General features: G+C 39.9%; 1 protein-coding gene across 6 annotated transcripts in view; it reads right to left on the bottom strand.

The window, feature by feature from the left end:
* Nucleotides 1-18,445, bottom strand: part of LOC124612868 (xaa-Pro aminopeptidase 1) — a 130,377-nt gene that overhangs the window by 95,351 nt on the left and 16,581 nt on the right. For all 6 annotated transcript variants that reach the window (XM_047141300.1, XM_047141303.1, XM_047141301.1 and 3 more), the window contains exons 2-3: nucleotides 13,489-13,618; nucleotides 5,466-5,634 (exon numbers count right to left, since the gene is read on the bottom strand). In XM_047141300.1, coding sequence (XP_046997256.1) covers nucleotides 5,466-5,634; nucleotides 13,489-13,618 — 299 coding nt within the window. The remainder of the gene's footprint in view (nucleotides 1-5,465; nucleotides 5,635-13,488; nucleotides 13,619-18,445) is intronic.

Genomic DNA, 18,445 nt, shown 5'->3' with positions numbered 1-18,445 from the left:
GCAGAGGCTGTGAAACAGTCATTGAAGTGAATACCATGTTGGGCAGCATGTTCAGCAATTAGGCGGTCCAGGTGTTTCTTGGCCGTAGCTTGTCAGTGAGGGTACTTGCGAGCAGAAGTCCTGTTGACTGTCATGCCCACGTTCAACATAGCACATTGGTTGCAGCTTAGCTGATAGATCACGTGACTGCTTTCACAGGTATCCCTGCCATTAATGGGGTAGGTGATGGTTGTGACTACGCATCATGGTTAGTAACACTCTTCGGCTTATACAAGTATAAGCACTTGCCTTTTGGGATCTTGTATGCTCTGGCAGTCTTCCAGAGATACCTGGAACAGGCAATCATTTCATTACTGCTTTCACAAACAATCTTGATGACTTAACTGTCATTTGAGCTACATGTCAGGACCACCTGCACAACCTTTGCACCCGCCTTGCTACATTGCATGACACATGGCTGAAGTGCTGGTTACACATAGGCCAGTCTTTTCAGAACCAAGCTGAGCACCTGGGACACTTGTTCAGCACAGAAGGGGTCCAGACCTCAGACCACAACATTGCAGCTATTGATACTTCTCTGCCTCAAAAACTATGAGCTGCATGCTTTTTTGAGAAGGTGGATTATAATTCTAAGCTCCTCACACAAGTGGCCCATTTTATAATCTGTTTAACCATTTGTGAAAGAACAGTGTTCAGTATAGTTGGGCAGTTGCCTGTGAGCATGCTTTCACACAGCTGAAGCACTTGCACTCATCACCTTGCCTTATACCTTTCTCCCCATCAGACCCTCTGTTTTGGCTGCAGGTGCTTCTCCATGTGGCATTGGTACATTTCTGGTGTGTAGGAACAATGACAGTACTGAGCAACCAATTGCCTAGGTGTTGAAAACGCTGACACTCACTCAAAAGAATTATTCACAGATAGGAAAAGAAGTCTTAGTGATTATTTTTGCAATTAAAAAATTCCATATTTACCTATTGGGAACTAAGTTTACACTCATTACAGACTACAAACCACTGGTAGCACTCTTCGGGCCACGTTCCCACCTTCCACAATGGACAGCACGATGGCTCCATCATTGGGCACTTTCCCCTCAGCTTCTATACTGGTACCATTAAATACAGGCTCACAGCACAACACACAAGTGCTGACACACTTTCTCACATTCCCAGTATTGTCACATTCTGGTTACAATAGTAAGTATATGAAACCCTTCACAAAAAATGCATTTCATTACTCTCTCCCCTTCCCTCCAACTGCATCATCCATGTCCCACACCCTCAACTACATCCACGTCCCACACCCTCAACTATACTCCTGAATATACACAAGACTCTAGTAACATCATCTGATATCATCTTAACAGCACAAATACAGTTAAAAATAGAACATCCTAGTATACTCCCCTATTTCCGTGGCCTTCATGCATATGGATTTTTACTTGAGATTTGCGTGAGTGCTTTTGATTTTCTATTCTTCTTCTTACCCCTCCCTCCTGCTTAGGGAGGCAATGAACTCGGCGCACCTTTAAATTGATGAAGGCTCCTCTTGGCAGAAACTGATACTGCCTGTCTAAAGTGGGTAGTATTTATATGAACTCAGTACATCATCGTTTCTGAAACAGTAGCACTTCTCTCCTAAGTCACAACAGAACTGAGACACAAGGCGTGGCCATTGGACAACTGTGACATCACTGCCCCAGACTTTTCGTTCTGTCAGCAACTTCACAGCCCCGACTGTGCCATGGAGATGTAGCAATTTCACCTTACAGATATGATTTCTGCGATATCAGCATAATCCACTTACAGTAGGGCCGGCCAAACGCTCCACAGCGTGCAGACGTGTGGAAGTGCTGCACATGTGCGCACATGTGTGATAGCGAGCAATAGCGACATCTGTTATTAGACATGTGTCCTAAATGAACGGCGGCGACTCCACTTCCCTTTTTATGTGGTACAAGCAAGAGTGCAACATACCCAGTCTCGTTTACTCTTGGTGACCGTAACCTTAACAGAGGTACTGAGAAATGGCAGGTATTGTAGCAAAGGACAGGAGGTCTATGTCCTCAGTCGTTTAAAAATGACTGGGAACTGCAATTATTTTTTGTAGCCGAGGACGAAAACTCAGTGTTTGCTGTGCCGCCGAATAATAGGCAGGCAGTGTAAGTTTTCAATTGAAAGACACTACAATATGCATCACAAAGACGAGTGTAGTGTACTCAACAGAGAAGAATGGCAAGCAAAATTAAATGTCCTTAAGAAAATGGATGACACACAACTTGATTTTACTGTACGTCAAAGTAACTGATACTTCTTGAACTCTTAGTTTCTTGTGTTACATTTATGTCTATTTTACTGTATGCTGTACAATGTACTGTTTTCAATTTTCCACAATGACAACCACACTAAATCTTCACTGCGAGCAAGTTTTAAAATCACATTAAGAATTGCACAATCTGGGAAACCCTTTTTCGAAAGGGAGTTTGTGAAAGGGTGTCTGATTGATGCTGCAGAACTTGTGTGTCCCATGAACATTAGCAGGTTTCAAGAAATCAGTCTATCCAAACAAACAGTAACAAGACGTATCAGTGCTATGGCCGGCGATGTGCACAGGCAGCTAATAAATAAGGCTAAAGACTTTGTTGCTTTCTCTGTTGCGCTCGATGAAGCAACAGATCTTACAGATACAGCCCAGGTTGTGATATAAATACGAGGTGTCAATAACGCACTTTGTGTAACAGAGGATGTTTTGGACTTTGTACCTTTGAAGGAGACTACTACAGGTGTGGACTTACACCAAGCTGTCGAGCAAGCGATTGGTGGTGTTGGTATGGACTGGAATCGGTTAGTCTCAGTGACCACAGATGGAGCACCATCAATGCAAGGCCATCAGAGAGGACTCATAGCATTGATGCGCAAAAAGCTAGGACGCACAGACGAAACGTTGTATGGAATTCACTGCATTCTGCATCGGGAGGCGCTTTGTGCAAAATCAGTAACGTTAGCAAACATCGTGCACATTGTTGTGCATACTGAAAACTATCTGAAGACACGTGGGCTTACGCATCGCCAGTTTCGGCGGTTCTTGGAGGAATTAGGAACGGAGTACGGCAACATACCTTACTATACCTTACTATACCGAAGTACGCTGGCTCAGTCAAGGTAAAATGCTGAAAATATTTTTTGATTTACATTTGGTCATAGTAACATTCTTACATGAGAAGGGAAAAAGTGAACTTATGTTGGAAGACACTTGTTGGATATCAGATCTTGCATTTCTCATGGAAAATTACGTCTCACATGAACAGCCTGAACATCAGTTTGCAAGGTGAAAATAATTTAATTTCTGACATGTTGGAAAAAGTAAATGGCTTTGAAAGGAAGCTTGCACTTTAGGAGAGCCAGCTATTGACACAAAACACTGCACAATTCCCGACTCTTTGACTGGTCCATCAAAGTGCTAGATTTCAAGAATACATGTCAATAATTGTAAAAATTAAGGAACAATTTCGAGCACGATTTGCAGATGTTAAGAGTTTGTCTCCTGTCATTCGCCTCTTTGCTCGACCGTTCTTGTCGTCAGTTGAAGATGCTCCGAATGATCTACAGATGGAACTGATCTACAGTGCAATACAAGACTGAAGGACAAGTTCTTTGCAGTGCAAAGTACAAAAGAATTATACAAAAATTATTCGCAACAAGAATTTCCACGCCTGCACCGAGATGCCGCGAGAGTTATGCCCATGTTCGGGATGACATATGTTTGAGAGAGATTTTTCTCGGGCATGCAAATGAATAAATCAAGGTTTAGATCAAGCATAAGTGATGAAAATCTTCGAAACTGCTTATGTTTGTCAATGAGCCGTGCTTTTGTGCCCGATATTAACTATATCATTTCTCATGACCAGTGATAAACGTGTTTGGATTTATTCCTTTCATAATTAAAAATTATTGTTTACTAACTGTGCATTATTGCCTCATTCTGCTCCATGTTACATTATTATCAGGAAAATTGGTCATTAAACCAATTATTCCATTGTATGCTTACATTTAGGATATTTTTTTTTTTAAATGTGTGATGGGCTACTCTCAGCTGAAGTCGATGAAACGTAACATTCATCTAATTGTCGGTTATTATGCAGATTTCAGATGGAACTAATGAAAGATATAGCAATAATGGTATTGAAATAACAGGTGATCATCGAGAGGTCTGTGGTTATCATTCTGTTCAGAGGTCAGTGAGACAGAAATTGTGTGGGTGTAACTGAGGGCACCCGAGGATTAGTTATAGGAAACCTTGCATTAGTTTAATGTTATTTGAAATCATGAATAAGGTTCGTTGGAAGTCGCTAAGTGCTCTCTTTCTTAAATACTAGATCAAAAACATTATGCGTATTTTCGTGCCGTCAGTCAAGCTGCCTTAATAAAAACCCACAGTTGTTAACTGTGTTACTTGTCTTACTGGGTTAAACTGCTAACACGATAGTAAATGGCTCAATGAGTAGACTGTGACAGTATTTTAAATGTTTAATACGTGAAATACCTTCCCATGGTTGGCCTGCAAGCTGTGGAAAGAGAACTAGAATGCACCTGTACAGAGTATCCCAGCAAGTGGATAAAGCGACATCTGTGCGTAGAAACATGCACTACATGAACGCTGACGGCTGCGGCGTGCACGCTGTGACCCGGAAGTTGCACATGTGCAGGAGCACCGCACGCGTGCAGAATTCCTGGCCAGCCCTGGCTTACAGTGTCTTACGCAAAAACACCTAACTGGCCTCTGAACTGCAGTTTCTTGTATCATTCTGCTGTAACGTTTTCCACTAAGTCAATCAAGGCATTGTTCTGCTGGGACAGGTAAAGCTTTCTAATTACTGCCAATTATTAATAATCCCATCACAATGTGTATCCCTTACACTAAACTTCTTATCTGAACAATGAATATTTGGATGATTCTGAATAAAATGCCAGCACCAGTTGCAATTTTTGTTTTAAAAACCATGACTAGTTTCAGCCCCCCCCCCCCCCCCCCCCCCAAAGGACAATTTCACATCCTGGCACATACCACTGGATAATGGCCTTTGAGAGCGAAACTGGTTGTGGTCTCTAAGTCAAACAGAAGAGTGCTTGCATTTTATTCAAAATCAATACAACAGTTGAGGAATCTTCTTCAATGTGCTCCATATGCCAAACAAGCAATTTTTTAATGTGTTCATGTCGTCCAGTTATCCAGTAAACATTGAATATAAACAAATTACTCTCAGGATATCTTGGCTAATTCAATAATCTTAACATCCCACCTACACCTCAAGTAAAGCGTAGTAGTTCACCTGTAATCTACCACCTAACTGTGTACATGATGGTTGTGATTATTTAATGTTATATCCTCAAATGGCAGTCACCACTCAAATTGTTAGCATCATGTTTATGCTATTTTCAGCAATGTGACATGTCACTGTAGCATACCTTCCTTCATAAGTGTCCAGTTATCATCCATCTGCTTTGTTGCTTGGAGAAAATAACGTCCATCTGTCCACAAACAAGCCTGTGTTTCTGTAATAACAGCAGTCCCAGCAGATCCAGTAAACCCGGATATAAATGCTCTTCTTTTATCACATTCTGCAAGGTATTCGCTCTGTAATAAAGAGTTAAACCATGTATCAGCCTTAAAATCAAGGACAAAAAAATTCATTGTATATACTACACTAATTGCTTATATGAATCAAAGCTAAGATCAACACCACACTTTCAGGACAATTCATTCATTTCTGGGAGTTGGGTTAAGAAGGTGGAAGGGTACCACATGCTCCTGAATGACAAATGACAAGCTATTCAGAATCAAAAGCTCAAAGAATGCAAATACACATTGTAGAAGTGTGAATTGTGCACTACAGAACAAAGGTACTTATCCACAATCGTCATTTACCAACGAAAAAACACAAAAGTGAAAAATGTCATTTTAACAGTAGCGCATGTGCCATACTTTCTCATTTGTATGTAAAAAGTTTTTAAATAAAAAAACTTTATGCAGATTAGAATCTCGCAAGAAGGAAAAATCTTTGTTTTATATTTATAAGAAACTTTGTTAAAAGTCAGGCATTTTACATCAGCTACACAATCGAAACCTTTAGATGCACTCTTAATTTAATGCTCTCAGAGCTGTAGTCAATTTCCAATTTGTAAAGAACAATAAAGGCCATTACGTCAAGAAGAGGCTTAATTATGAGTTACCATGGAAGTGGGAGAGCTGAAGAATGGTATAAATGTGGCTGTCATCTCTAACTCAGCGATCACTCTTTTGTTAAATCATCTAACAATCTGTTTTCCCACTCTTCCTACAGTTTCTTTATGCCTGTGAGTATCAAGCCTCTGTATGAGAAATAACATTGCTACATCTGAGAACATTCTGCAATTCCACCTCTACTATGTAGCTGGAATGCACGTCCAGTTTTTGAATGTATCAAGCTTGATGTCATGTACCTACCTCCACCAAATGTGTGCAATTTCTGAAGAAATTAATAAACTTCAGCATATCTACCATTAATAGCATTCCCGTACATACATAACACTACAATCATCCATTTTCATAAGCAACTACGGAAATGAAAGTTTATTCTAGAAAAGTGATGTAGCACAACTCTGACATGGCAAGTGGCACAGAGAATATAACTTAACAACTGGTTAGCATCACATCATAAATCCCACCAATATTTTGTGTATGCTGCAGTTGCAGATTTTTGTACAGGCTTCCCCTATCCTTGCTATCTGGTATATAAAACTAAAATCCTCGATTCCTAAGACACACATCACTCCACTGCTACACAGAAGATTGGTTGTCGATGCACACTCAGAATTTGCAGGAACACAGGACTGGCAATGCTGGTCATCACCCAGCTCATTTACTGAAGTGCTCACAATTTGCACCACCAGGACGTGCATGTATCTTACGGTAAGAGAACTACAGATGTACTGACCCTTTCCTTTGCTATGGCACAAAATAATGAACTTGGAATAACTGCGTAAAAATTATGACACCTTCCCCTCTAATGCAAGATGCCACAAAATGGAGGACAGTTAAGCAATGCCCTAGTTTGGGGCACTGAACCATCTAGCATCAATGCACCAAAACAACACCCTAAGCAGCGAGGTTCTGTCACTGTGGTGACCACACACTAAGAAGTAAAAAGACTTATTAAGAAGGCAACACTGCTTATTCAGGAACCTGATGGAGCAGGAGCAACTAGCCACTGAAGAGTGAAGTTGTGTAATATTACACCTCTGCCTAGGTGCCTTCAGACGCTGACTGAACACGACTAGCAGAGCAAATGAAGTCAACAGACAATGGCGACTGCTGGCAACTATGACCTGCTGCCCACCTGTGTGGGACTGCTGCTGTGGGAGGGGTACTGACCAGCAGACTCATTAACATCCCCCAAATCAGACACTCATTCTCAGTTTTGCTCAGCTTGCTCAGATTTTCTCAGATGGTCTCCAAGTGGGCACATCATGCTGAGGTAGGCTATCAGTGCCAGACTAACTCTGCTTTGAACAACATTTACGTTTGCAGTACATGATGACGCAGCCAGTCACCTACTCCACACTTAGACTCCAGAAGCTGCAGGCATCCACTTGAACAGAGGATTTCATGCAGACGATCGGGTATCTTCACACTGCCAAATCACCTACTGGGTGATTTCCTCCTGAGGACATCCACCTCCCTGGTGGGGTGTGTGTTTAGATCTGGACTGGTAGTAGTTGTCTTCCAGTCCTCATCTACCACCTTGTTGCTGACCAACACCCAGAGTGACACATGCCTTCGACATCTAGCATGATGTGGGCAAACATCTGAGTACCGTCCTCTCCTGCACAAGGCAGGTCTGCAGCCTGGTCGGGACTATCAAGCATTGGTGCACAGTCTTTGACAGCATCACCAGTTCTTCCGGCTACAGCAAATGATGCAGCTTGTGCACTGCTGCCCAGACATACTTTATGACCATGGCTCGCTGGACTCTGCAGTTCACTAAGTCATCCTTGGGTTGCTGCCCTATCCTCCAGCAGCGACCACGCCACTGTATCTAACATGAATAAAAGTCTGATTCAACCAGGGATGTTTTACCATAGTTCACTGCTCAATTCTAGTCACCACAGCCCACAAGTCATGTCCTGGCAAAGGAGATGATATTACTTCCTGACCTTTGCACAACTGTTTCCTCCATCCCAGTAGAGGTCACATTCGTGATGTCTACCCTATGATTCCAGAGATGCTCACTGTCTGAATGACAATCAAGTTGTAAGACAACTCAATAGGTATATTAAATTCCCATAGATGACATGTCACAAGACTAGTTGATAGCCTTCCAAACTGAATATGAAACACTCATAATTCATCCGGGTAGAGATACAAAATATTAATTCTGGTGTATCATGAACAATATTTTATTTACAGTAAACCAGATCACCATTGCACTTGCAGAACAATCCAAACATACAATGAAATAAGATAAGTAGAGTTGTTATAGAGGCAGGTATATCACCAAAGATTGATTGGTAAATAAGTGAAAATTTTGTTGGAACAAAACAGTCAGAGCATCACACTGCAGCAAAGACAAATTCAGTCATAACACTGCTGGCAGCCAGTGCAAGAACTCTTGACAGCTCCAGTGACCAAATCAGCTGAGGTTGTGTGTTGATGTCTGCCACTACAAAAGCCCCCCCACTCTGAGAAGTGACACACCGCAAAAAGAACATTGGGTACAACCTTTCTGCCATACATCCCCTGGGTGATGGAAAGAATTGGTCATATACTGTACAAACATGGCATAAAGATTATTTAGAAAACCAACCAAGAAGTTCCAAGAGTGTCTCAGATCGGCACAGGACAAAATGGACCCACTTGAAACATCATCAGAAATATACTGCACATCCTGTACATCTGGAAAAGTATACTTGGGAATGATTGAATGATCCATTAACACCAGGATCACCAAACATAATGACATTGCAAGTTGGGACAGGTGAAAACATCAACTGTGGCAGAGCACACGCTGTGTGATACCGACCAAATATAAAAATTTGTCAACGTGGAAGTACCTGCTGTGAAGAAGAGCTACAATACGTGCTTGTTCAGATAAGCCACAGAAAACCATAAAAATGACAACTGCTTCAAAAAAATAAAGAGGAATGTCTCAAACTAAATGGATCCTGCAGCGAACGAACATTGCAGGTAACAAAGGGAGAACCACAGCAGTAATGAGCAAGGAAGAGCTCTCAGATGTTGGTGTGACAGCTACAGAACTCTACTCCAGTCCACCACTAGCAATGGCGAAACATCAGAAAAACTCTCAAACAAATGTCAGCCAAAGAACCTGAGGCAGAAGCCAACAGGCAATCTGATTAGTCTGATCATGTTATCTCATGTTTTCAAATGTACCACATGATGATGAGTATTTCTGTATGTCCATCTAAGATATGCTATCTATATAAATTGCTTTGTCTTATTGTATTTATGTTCTTGTCTTTGAATTTAGCTGTACATTAGCACTTTCTTTCACTGACCCCGTCAATGACATCTGGCAGTGTTGAGCTGCAACTGGGTGGGGGGGGGGGGGGGGGGGGATGGAAGGGGGGGGGGGGAGAAAAAAAGAACAGTGCAGCTCACAAAAGAAAATAAATTATCATAGAAAAACACACCTGCCCTCAAAAGTATTTGAATAAAGTGAAGACTAATGGATCTGAAACATTTTTGGACATCCAAACAAATCATTATATCTGACACGCTTATTTCAACTTTTAGAAACGTATGTGGCTAGATTCAAATTCTGAGTCCCATGAAGAGGCAACAGCAACTTAGGTAGGTATTTTGCAGACCTTACAGAATCTTATTTCAGGAGTGTATTCTATTTACCAGAAAAAGTGCTTAACCTTAAAAATGCTCTAAACATGATTGCATTTAGACTTAAAAAAAAAAAAAAAAATGACCTTTCACTTACAAATGGACAAATTTTCTTCTCGTCCTTGTAGCGATGGTATGTGTTGAACACTGGTATTGTGAGGACTACATCTTCTGTAACTTAGCAAACAACACTCTTTTCATTTTACTCACTGATTCAGTACTCATGGGGTGCTATGTCGTTACGTGAGTCTACCAGTTCATCCCTAGGATGCATCAGTATAAGGTGTCATGTCACACAATGAATACTACCACACACAGCACACAACATAACACTGAATACCAACATGCAAGACCTCACTTGGTATGCACCTTGTAGATGTGACTAAACACAGAGCTGCTTACCTGCCTGCTCCTGCAATGCCTATTTTACTGTAGCTGTCACCCCAGCCAACTGGTTTAACACTTACCACAAACACATACAGGAAGAAAAGTGAGACAAGTGCATCACAAAGCTGGAACAACATAACCATACCATACCTTTAACAAGATGATTTCTGGTGGTCATTTCTTACATCTTTAGATTCTTCACCTACATAAAGCAATACCCAATACCAAGCCTACCGCGTTCTGCTATTTTGATATGAAACTTCCTGGCAGATCAAAACTGTTTGCCGGACTGAGACATGAACTCGAGAACTTTGCCTTTTGCGGGCAAGCGCTCTACCAACTGCCCTCCCCAAACATATGACATGTCCTTACAGTTTTACTTCCATCGTAACAAGTCCTACCTTCCAAACTTCCCAGACACCCTCCTGCAAAACTTGCGGATCTTGCACTTCCAGAAGAAAGTATATTGCAGAGACATGGCTTAGCCACAGCCTCAGCAATGTTTCCAGAATGAAATTTTCATTCTGCAGCAGACTGACGAGTTCATTTCAGTCAAGAATTTGGACATGTTGAAGTTAAGCATAGTCTTAGATTTCTTAAATAAAGTTCCTTTACCTTTGGATTCAGTTACTTTTTACCCTAGTGCTGAAGAGGCTAAAAAATGTTAAGGTAAAATATTATGTTATCCTTTCTTCTAGGAGTTTAGTCTCACAAGTTTTGCAGGAGATGATGTATTGATAGAAATATAGCTTTGAGGATAGGTTGTGACTCATGCTTGGGTAGCTCAGTCAGTAGAACACTTGCCTGCAGAAGGCAAAGGTCCTAAGGTCCTGAGTTTGCCTCTCTGTCCGGCACACAATTTTAATCTGCTAGGAAGTTTCATATCAATGCACACTCTGCTGCAGAGTGAAAGTTTCATGCTGGAGTATGATAGCAGCCAAGCACATGTATACACAGTAATAAAAAAAAAACGACATGACAACTTCTCTGCCACTATGGCATGGGTTCATCTTCAGTTTCAATGAAATAGGTTTTAAAACTCTTCTTGAAACAAACGAAGACTAGGGGGCACCCATAAAGAAAAAAAAAATTAAAAAGCTAATGACCACCCTATTATACACACTAGGCACCACATAGTGTCCCATTAGATACATAATGGCAGCTCTGCCATGGCACCTCTACCAACCACCCATCCCCCCCCCCCCCTTTTTTCAAGAAATGGTTACTGCTGTATGAGGAACATTTCACAACTTATCAAAAATACCATCAGTCATACAATTCTCAATGTGAGTATTGATACAGATGCAATCATTTGGAAATAGGTGTCTTCTCAGGAAACTTGGTCAAAATTTGCACATTCTTTCTCCTTTCAGAAGCTCTGTATAGTACTGTGAGAACAAAATCTGTATGACTTACAGTTTGCAGAACATGTTTGTGCCATGGGTAATGGGTTCATTTTAGACTATCATACTTCTAGTCTGCCTGTGAGCTTGGCAACATACATCATCTTACACTGTAACACCAGAACTTGAATGATGATGTAGAATGTGGCACATATTTTTGAAGCTCAAGCTGCTAAACATCATGACCGTGTAGAACACAGACAGCATTAATATTTTTTCTTAGTACACACAGGACAACCCCTCTAAATGAGAAATGCCCACTGACAATGTCCACACACACGGCTTTATCTGCTGCAACCATCCTCTGCACTTTGACGAGAGGGAACATTTTAACTTTGCAGATCCAGACACCAATAGCCCAGGCACAGTCTTAATAACCATAATATGGTCCTTGCTAAGACATTAATATCTTCCTTGCATCACATGTAGCTGCCTACATAGTGCCCTAGCGCACTCAATGCTGCTAAGCAGTAGCCAATTCAGTCCTTTGCTTCAAAATAGTAATTCAAACATCCATACCAAGATATTAAAGATTTTCCAATGGAAGAGTGGAGATGCGTTATAAGTACCTGATCCATTACCAAGAATCTTACCAACACACACACACACACACACACACACACACACACACACACACACACACACCTGCATCGCCTCAGTTGACTGCAAAGTGCTGGCACTGCAGCTCGACTATGGTGGGAGATTGAGTCAGGTGGAGCAGGATTTGAGAAAGGAGGTGAGTAGTGGGGAGGGGAGAATTGGGGAAGAGTGGCTAGTGCCCAGGAGGGAGAGACAGCAATTGCAAAGTATAGGAATGTGGCACTGGTGAACTAGTTCTGGTGCAAAGACAAGGGAGTTATGCACAACACACAGTAATGAAGAGGATGGTTTGGAAGGGGAAGACAGAATACAGGAAGAGGGAGACTGTATAGGAAGTGTGAATGCAAGATGAGAGAGGTTAAAGTCGTGGGATGAGGGCAGAGGTGGGTGCGAGGCAGGGGCTAGCAGTAGTCCTCTGAAGAAGGATTTGTCTAAAAGCTAGTAACATTCTGCTTTATTTATGAGCTTATCAGTGACTCCATGTCTCAACTTTATGACGAATTGTTACCTTTACTTCTTCCACTATTACTACTTATCATTATCACATGAGTTATTAAAGTTATTTATGAAAAATAATCTCTCTCCAGCAGTTAAGCTTCTTCAATTTACAGTCTCCTCTTTCTCCCTATTTCTTTCTGCTCCACATTTTCCTTTATAGGATGTATTTATCAATCCTTTTACTCACCAAAGTGTTGTTTACACTGTCAATATTCCTTCAAGACATTCCTAAAAACTTAACTTTTGTATGTTTTTGTATTTTCATTTTACTTTTCAACAATAACAGCATTTCCCCTATCATCTTTAGATACTCTGTTAAACCATTCACCATTCCATACATTACCATGAAGTAAACTCAATGGGGTTAGTTGTCATAAAAATGAAATTTCTATTTGTTCATCATTAAAGAGCCTTTAGAAGGGTTGTCGTGGCTGCATTTCATTCATAAATGGAAATGTTGCTCAGTTAAGATTTTAATGTTCCCTTTTTGCATTCCCTGGCTTGCTAAGTAACCATTTCTTTTTTTATCAGTAAGTTCCAATCAACAAACTGTACTCTTAGTACCCAACTTTCAGTTTCATTACTTATCAGCATTAACACTACAGCTTCCTTGCAGCCACTGAATCTCTCTAGCTTTGCCCCTATGTCTATTTTTCACAGATGTATCTAATAGTACAATGTCACTAGTAAGCTCTTACAAGATACACACCTGATGGGCATCATCAGATGGGACGACATATCCCTGAATAGGCTCAGGAACATATTTCAGATTTTTAAAGAGACTCCTTAACTTCACTAGGTTGTTCACATGTTTCATATGAGCCATGTTCTGATCCCCACTGTAAATGGACAAAAAAAATATTAATGTTTGGAAACAAGGAATTAAAAAAAAAACATTATTCAATTATGTGAATCTTCATTTTAAAACATGTCACTCTTAGTACAGGTACTGTTTCATCATTAAAGTAGCGACATCAACATATTAATTTTCCTATAAACAACAGTTATTCTCAAAGAATGAAATTAAAAAAGAAATGAGATTTAATGTTTACTGCCTCATTGGAGTCAAGGCCATTACAGATAGTATGGGTGTGGAGTTGAGAAGGGAAGCGATGGATGCAGCTTTTTTTAAGCAACCATTCTATATTAGATGTGGAATGATTTATGGAAATCATGAAAAATTTGAAGCAGAACAGCCCTATGGAGATTAGAAATCCACTACTCCAGAATATGAATTCACTGTGCAATGCTACTTTTGATGAGCCCCACACATTTTTGGGTATTATAACACACACCTATCATAGAAAAAGCACACATATCATATTTGTAAGACAGACATTATAAAAGTTTATTTACTGAAACTGGTGTCAGCATGCATGGACTGTGATACCCTACGGCAAATATATTCCGGTCTGATTCATCTGCATCTTCAGCATGGTACTGATACAGTTGGGCCACCAGCAGTCTATATAGCTTTGACAGGCTTTTTAGACTAAAAAAAGGGGCGAGGGGGGCAGCAGCAATAAGTGTGGTATCTTAGGCAAACAAGAGAGAGCCTTGTAGAGAAATTTTCAGAAAATTTAAAATACTTATACCACCTACTCTGTGTACATCCTACAGGCAGTCATGTTAGTGAATCCAAAACATAACCTGATGAACAGTAATGTTCATAACTACAACAGACAGGCAACTGCAAACTTTCACAGAATTAAAAGTAATAAAAAGACTGCAGACTGTAGACCACACGCAATAGCAACAATTTTTTACATGAGACTACCATCTGATCTCAAGGTACCTAATTAAATACCTTAAAGAATGAACTGGAGCATTTACTAATAGATAAATGCTATTATTCAATAGAAGATTTCAAATGTAAAGCCTCCTGGTAAAACTGTTAATGTATACAGCCATAAGTTTGTTTTTGTAACAAAAAACTGATAATTTTGGATCGCCACTTTTTATGTCAATGTATGCATTTATATTTCAGTGGTAAGAGAAGTACAGTTAGTGCAATCTTGTCTCTCAGTGTATACGTGAACTACATCCATGACAATGTCTGAAAACTGATTTTTATATGGGCAGCAATTCAATAAATACCAGTAAATAAGTTCAATATGCAAGGATCAGTCAAATGAAAATGAGACATGTGGAAAAAGTAGGTAAACTTTTTATTATTTCAAAAATAATCGCTATAACTGGTAATATACATTGAAGAGCCAAACAAACTAGTACACATGCCTAATACCGTGTAGGGACCCTGCGAGCATGCAGAAGTGCCGCAACATGACGTGGCATGGACTCTACTAATGTCTGAAGTAGTGCTGGAGGGAACTGACACCATGAATCCTGCAGGTTTGTCCATAAATCTATAAGAATAGAAGGGGAACAAGATTACATTCGAGTAATAGACATATCATGGCACTGCACTGAACAGATATTTGAATGTTGTGCAGGGGCAGTTGAATTTAGTGAAACTCAACTTCTAATTGTTGTTGTTTATAGGTCCCCTAACTCTGGCTTCAGAGCATTTCTGTTCACGGTAGAGATGGTTCTTGATTCACTTTGTAGGAAGTACCAGAAATTAGTTATACGTGGTGACTTCAATATAAATTTTGTATATGATGGTGCAAGAAAAAGGATGTTGGTAGATCTCACAAATTCATATGATCTGATGCAGGCAGTGTGTTTTTCCCCAACTAGGGTACAGAGGAACAGTAGCACAGCCATAGGCAATATTTTTATTCACTCTTCATTAATAGATGGGCATTCTGTTAGTAAAAGGTTGAATGGCCTTTCAGACCATGATGCACATGTTTTAACACTAAAAGGCTTTAGTACTCAAACAAATGTCACATTTGATTACAAACTATGTAGGAAAGTTAATCAAGAGCAATAGAGTTTTTAAAACCTTGTCAAGGAACAAGAGTGGCAGGATGTTTATATTGCCAATAACATAGATGATAAATATAAGACTTTCCTTAACACATTTCTCATGCTCTTTGAGAGTTTCTTTCCATTAGAATGTTCTAAGCATGGTACTAGCAGTAATAGGCAGCCCGGGTGGCTGACTAGTGGGATAAGGATATTGTGTAGAACAAAATGGGAATTATATCAAAATGTTACAAATAGTCACAAACATGCTACAGTTGCCCATTAGAAACAGTATAGTAAGGTGCTTAAAAAATGTTATCAGGAAGGCAAAGAGTATGTGGTATGCAAATAGAATAGCTAATTCACAGGATAAAATTAAAACCATATGGTCAGTTGTGAAGGAACTGTATGGTCAGCAGCACAAGGTCGACAATATAACGTCAGTTCGTAGTAAAAATATTTCTGTTACTGATAAATCAGCTATATGTATAATATTTAACAATCATTTTCTGAGCATTGCTGGCGAATTAAATAAAAATTTAGTTCCTATAGGGGATTATAACTCTCTTGACAAATGCCTTTCCAAGATGATGTCTGAAGCACTCTTCTGATGCAGACAAGAGGGAGATTGAGTCAATAATTAAATCACCAAAGACAATGGACACTCATGGTTATGATGGAGTGCCTAGCAGAATATTAAAGTACTGTGCTGCAGATGTTAGCACTGTATTTAGCCATATTAGTAATTTTTTCGTTTAGGAATGGTCAGTTTCCTGCACGATTAAAATACTCAGTAGTAAAGACGCTTTATAAAAATGGAGAAAGGGATAATGTAGATAATTTTGGACATATTTCTAGGTCATCAGTGTTTACTAGAGTTAATTAAAAGGCTCAGTATGTAAGGATACTTGATCATTTTATATCACACGATTTACCATCAAATGTACAGTTCGGCTTTAGAAGTCATTTAACAACTGAAAATGCTATATTTTCTTTTCTCTATGAGGTACTGGATGGGTTAAACAAAAGGTTTTGAATGCTAGGCATATTTTTTGATTTAACTAAGGCACTTGATTGTGTTGATCACGAAGTAATGCTCCAGAAGTTGGACCATAACGGAATACAGGGAGTAGCTCACAATTGGTTCACCTCTTACTTTAGCAACAGACAGCAAAAGGTCATTATTCATGATGTTGAGAATGGCTATGATGTGAGATCTGAGTGGGGTACATCAAGTGGGGAGTGCCCCAAGGATCAGTGTTGGGGTCACTCCTGTTCCTTATTTATATAAATGATATGCCCTCTAGTATTACGGGTAATGCTAAAATATTTCTGTTTGCTGATTACACTAGCTTGGTAGTAAAGGATGTTGTGTGCAACATTAGCTCGGTTTCAAATAGTGCAAAACATGACAAGTTCACGGCTTGTAGAAAATTAACACTAAATCACAGTAAGACTCAGTTTTTACAGTTTCTAACACACAATTCAACAAATCCTGACATTTTAATTTCACAGAATAGGCATATGATACGTGGAAAAAAAAAAAGGTTCAAATGGCTGAGCACTATGGGACTTAACTTCTGAGGTCATCAGTCCCCTAGAACTTAGAACTACTTAAACCTAACTAACCTAAGGACATCACACACATCCATGCCCGAGGCAGGATTTGAACCTGCGACCATAGCGGTCGCGCGATTCCAGACTGTAGCGCCTGGAACTGCTCGGCCACCCCGATTAGTGAAACTGAACAGTTCAAATTTCTATGTGTTCAGATAGATAGTAAGCTGTTGTGGAAAGCCCACATTCAGGACAAAGATTTAATGCTGCCATTTTTACTATTCGAACAGTATCTGAAGTGAGTGATCGTTCGACACGAAAATTAGTTTACTTTGCTTATTTTCATTCGCTTATGTCATATGGTATTACATTTTGGGGTAACTCTTCCCATTCTAAAAGGATATTTTTGGCTCAGAAATGGGTGGTTCAGGCAATAAGTGGTGATAAGTTCACAAACTTCCTGTCAACCCCTGTTCATGAGTCTGGGTATTTTGACACTGGCCTCTCAATATATATATTCCCTACTGTAAATTCTTGTTAACAATACTAACTTATTACCAAGAATAAGCAGCTTTCACTCAGTTAACACTTGGCAGAAATCAAACATGCATTGTGCAGAAAGATGTGCACTATATTGCTGCATCCATTTTCAATAAGCTACCACTCTAATTCAAAAATCTTAGCAGTAATCCATACGCTTTCAAATCTAAACTGAAGAGTTTCCTCATGGGTCACTCCTTCTATTCTGTCGAGGAGTTCCCTGAAAAATTAAGGTGATTCTTGTTGTATAGTTGATTGTGTTTACTTAAACTCATGGACCGACTTTACTTTTGGGTTCATAAACATTTATTTTTATCTGTTATTACTTTTATGTTGTAATTTCATGTACTGTTAAGTTCCATGACCTTGGAGATTTGCTCCTCAATTTGGTCCTATGGAACTTGACGTGTAAATAAAATAAAATAAAATCTCTTCTGAACAGCACGTTGCAAGGCATCCCAGAGACACTCAATAATGTTCACGTCTGGGGAGTTTGTTGGCCAGCAGAAGTGTTTAAACTAAGAAGAGTGTTCCTGAAGCCACTCTGCAGCAATTCTGGATGTGTGGGGTATCATACTGCTCTGTTGGAATTGCCCGTTGGAAGGCACAATGGACATGAATGGAGGCAGGTGATCAGACAGGATGTTTACATAGTGTGTCACCTGTCAGAGTCGTATCTAGACATATCAGTGGTCCCA

This window comes from Schistocerca americana, chromosome 4 (assembly GCF_021461395.2).
Source record: "Schistocerca americana isolate TAMUIC-IGC-003095 chromosome 4, iqSchAmer2.1, whole genome shotgun sequence".
Lineage (NCBI taxonomy): Eukaryota > Metazoa > Arthropoda > Insecta > Orthoptera > Acrididae > Schistocerca > Schistocerca americana.
The sequence above is the reverse complement of the archived record's forward strand: the minus strand, read 5'-3'. Positions and strand labels throughout refer to the sequence as shown.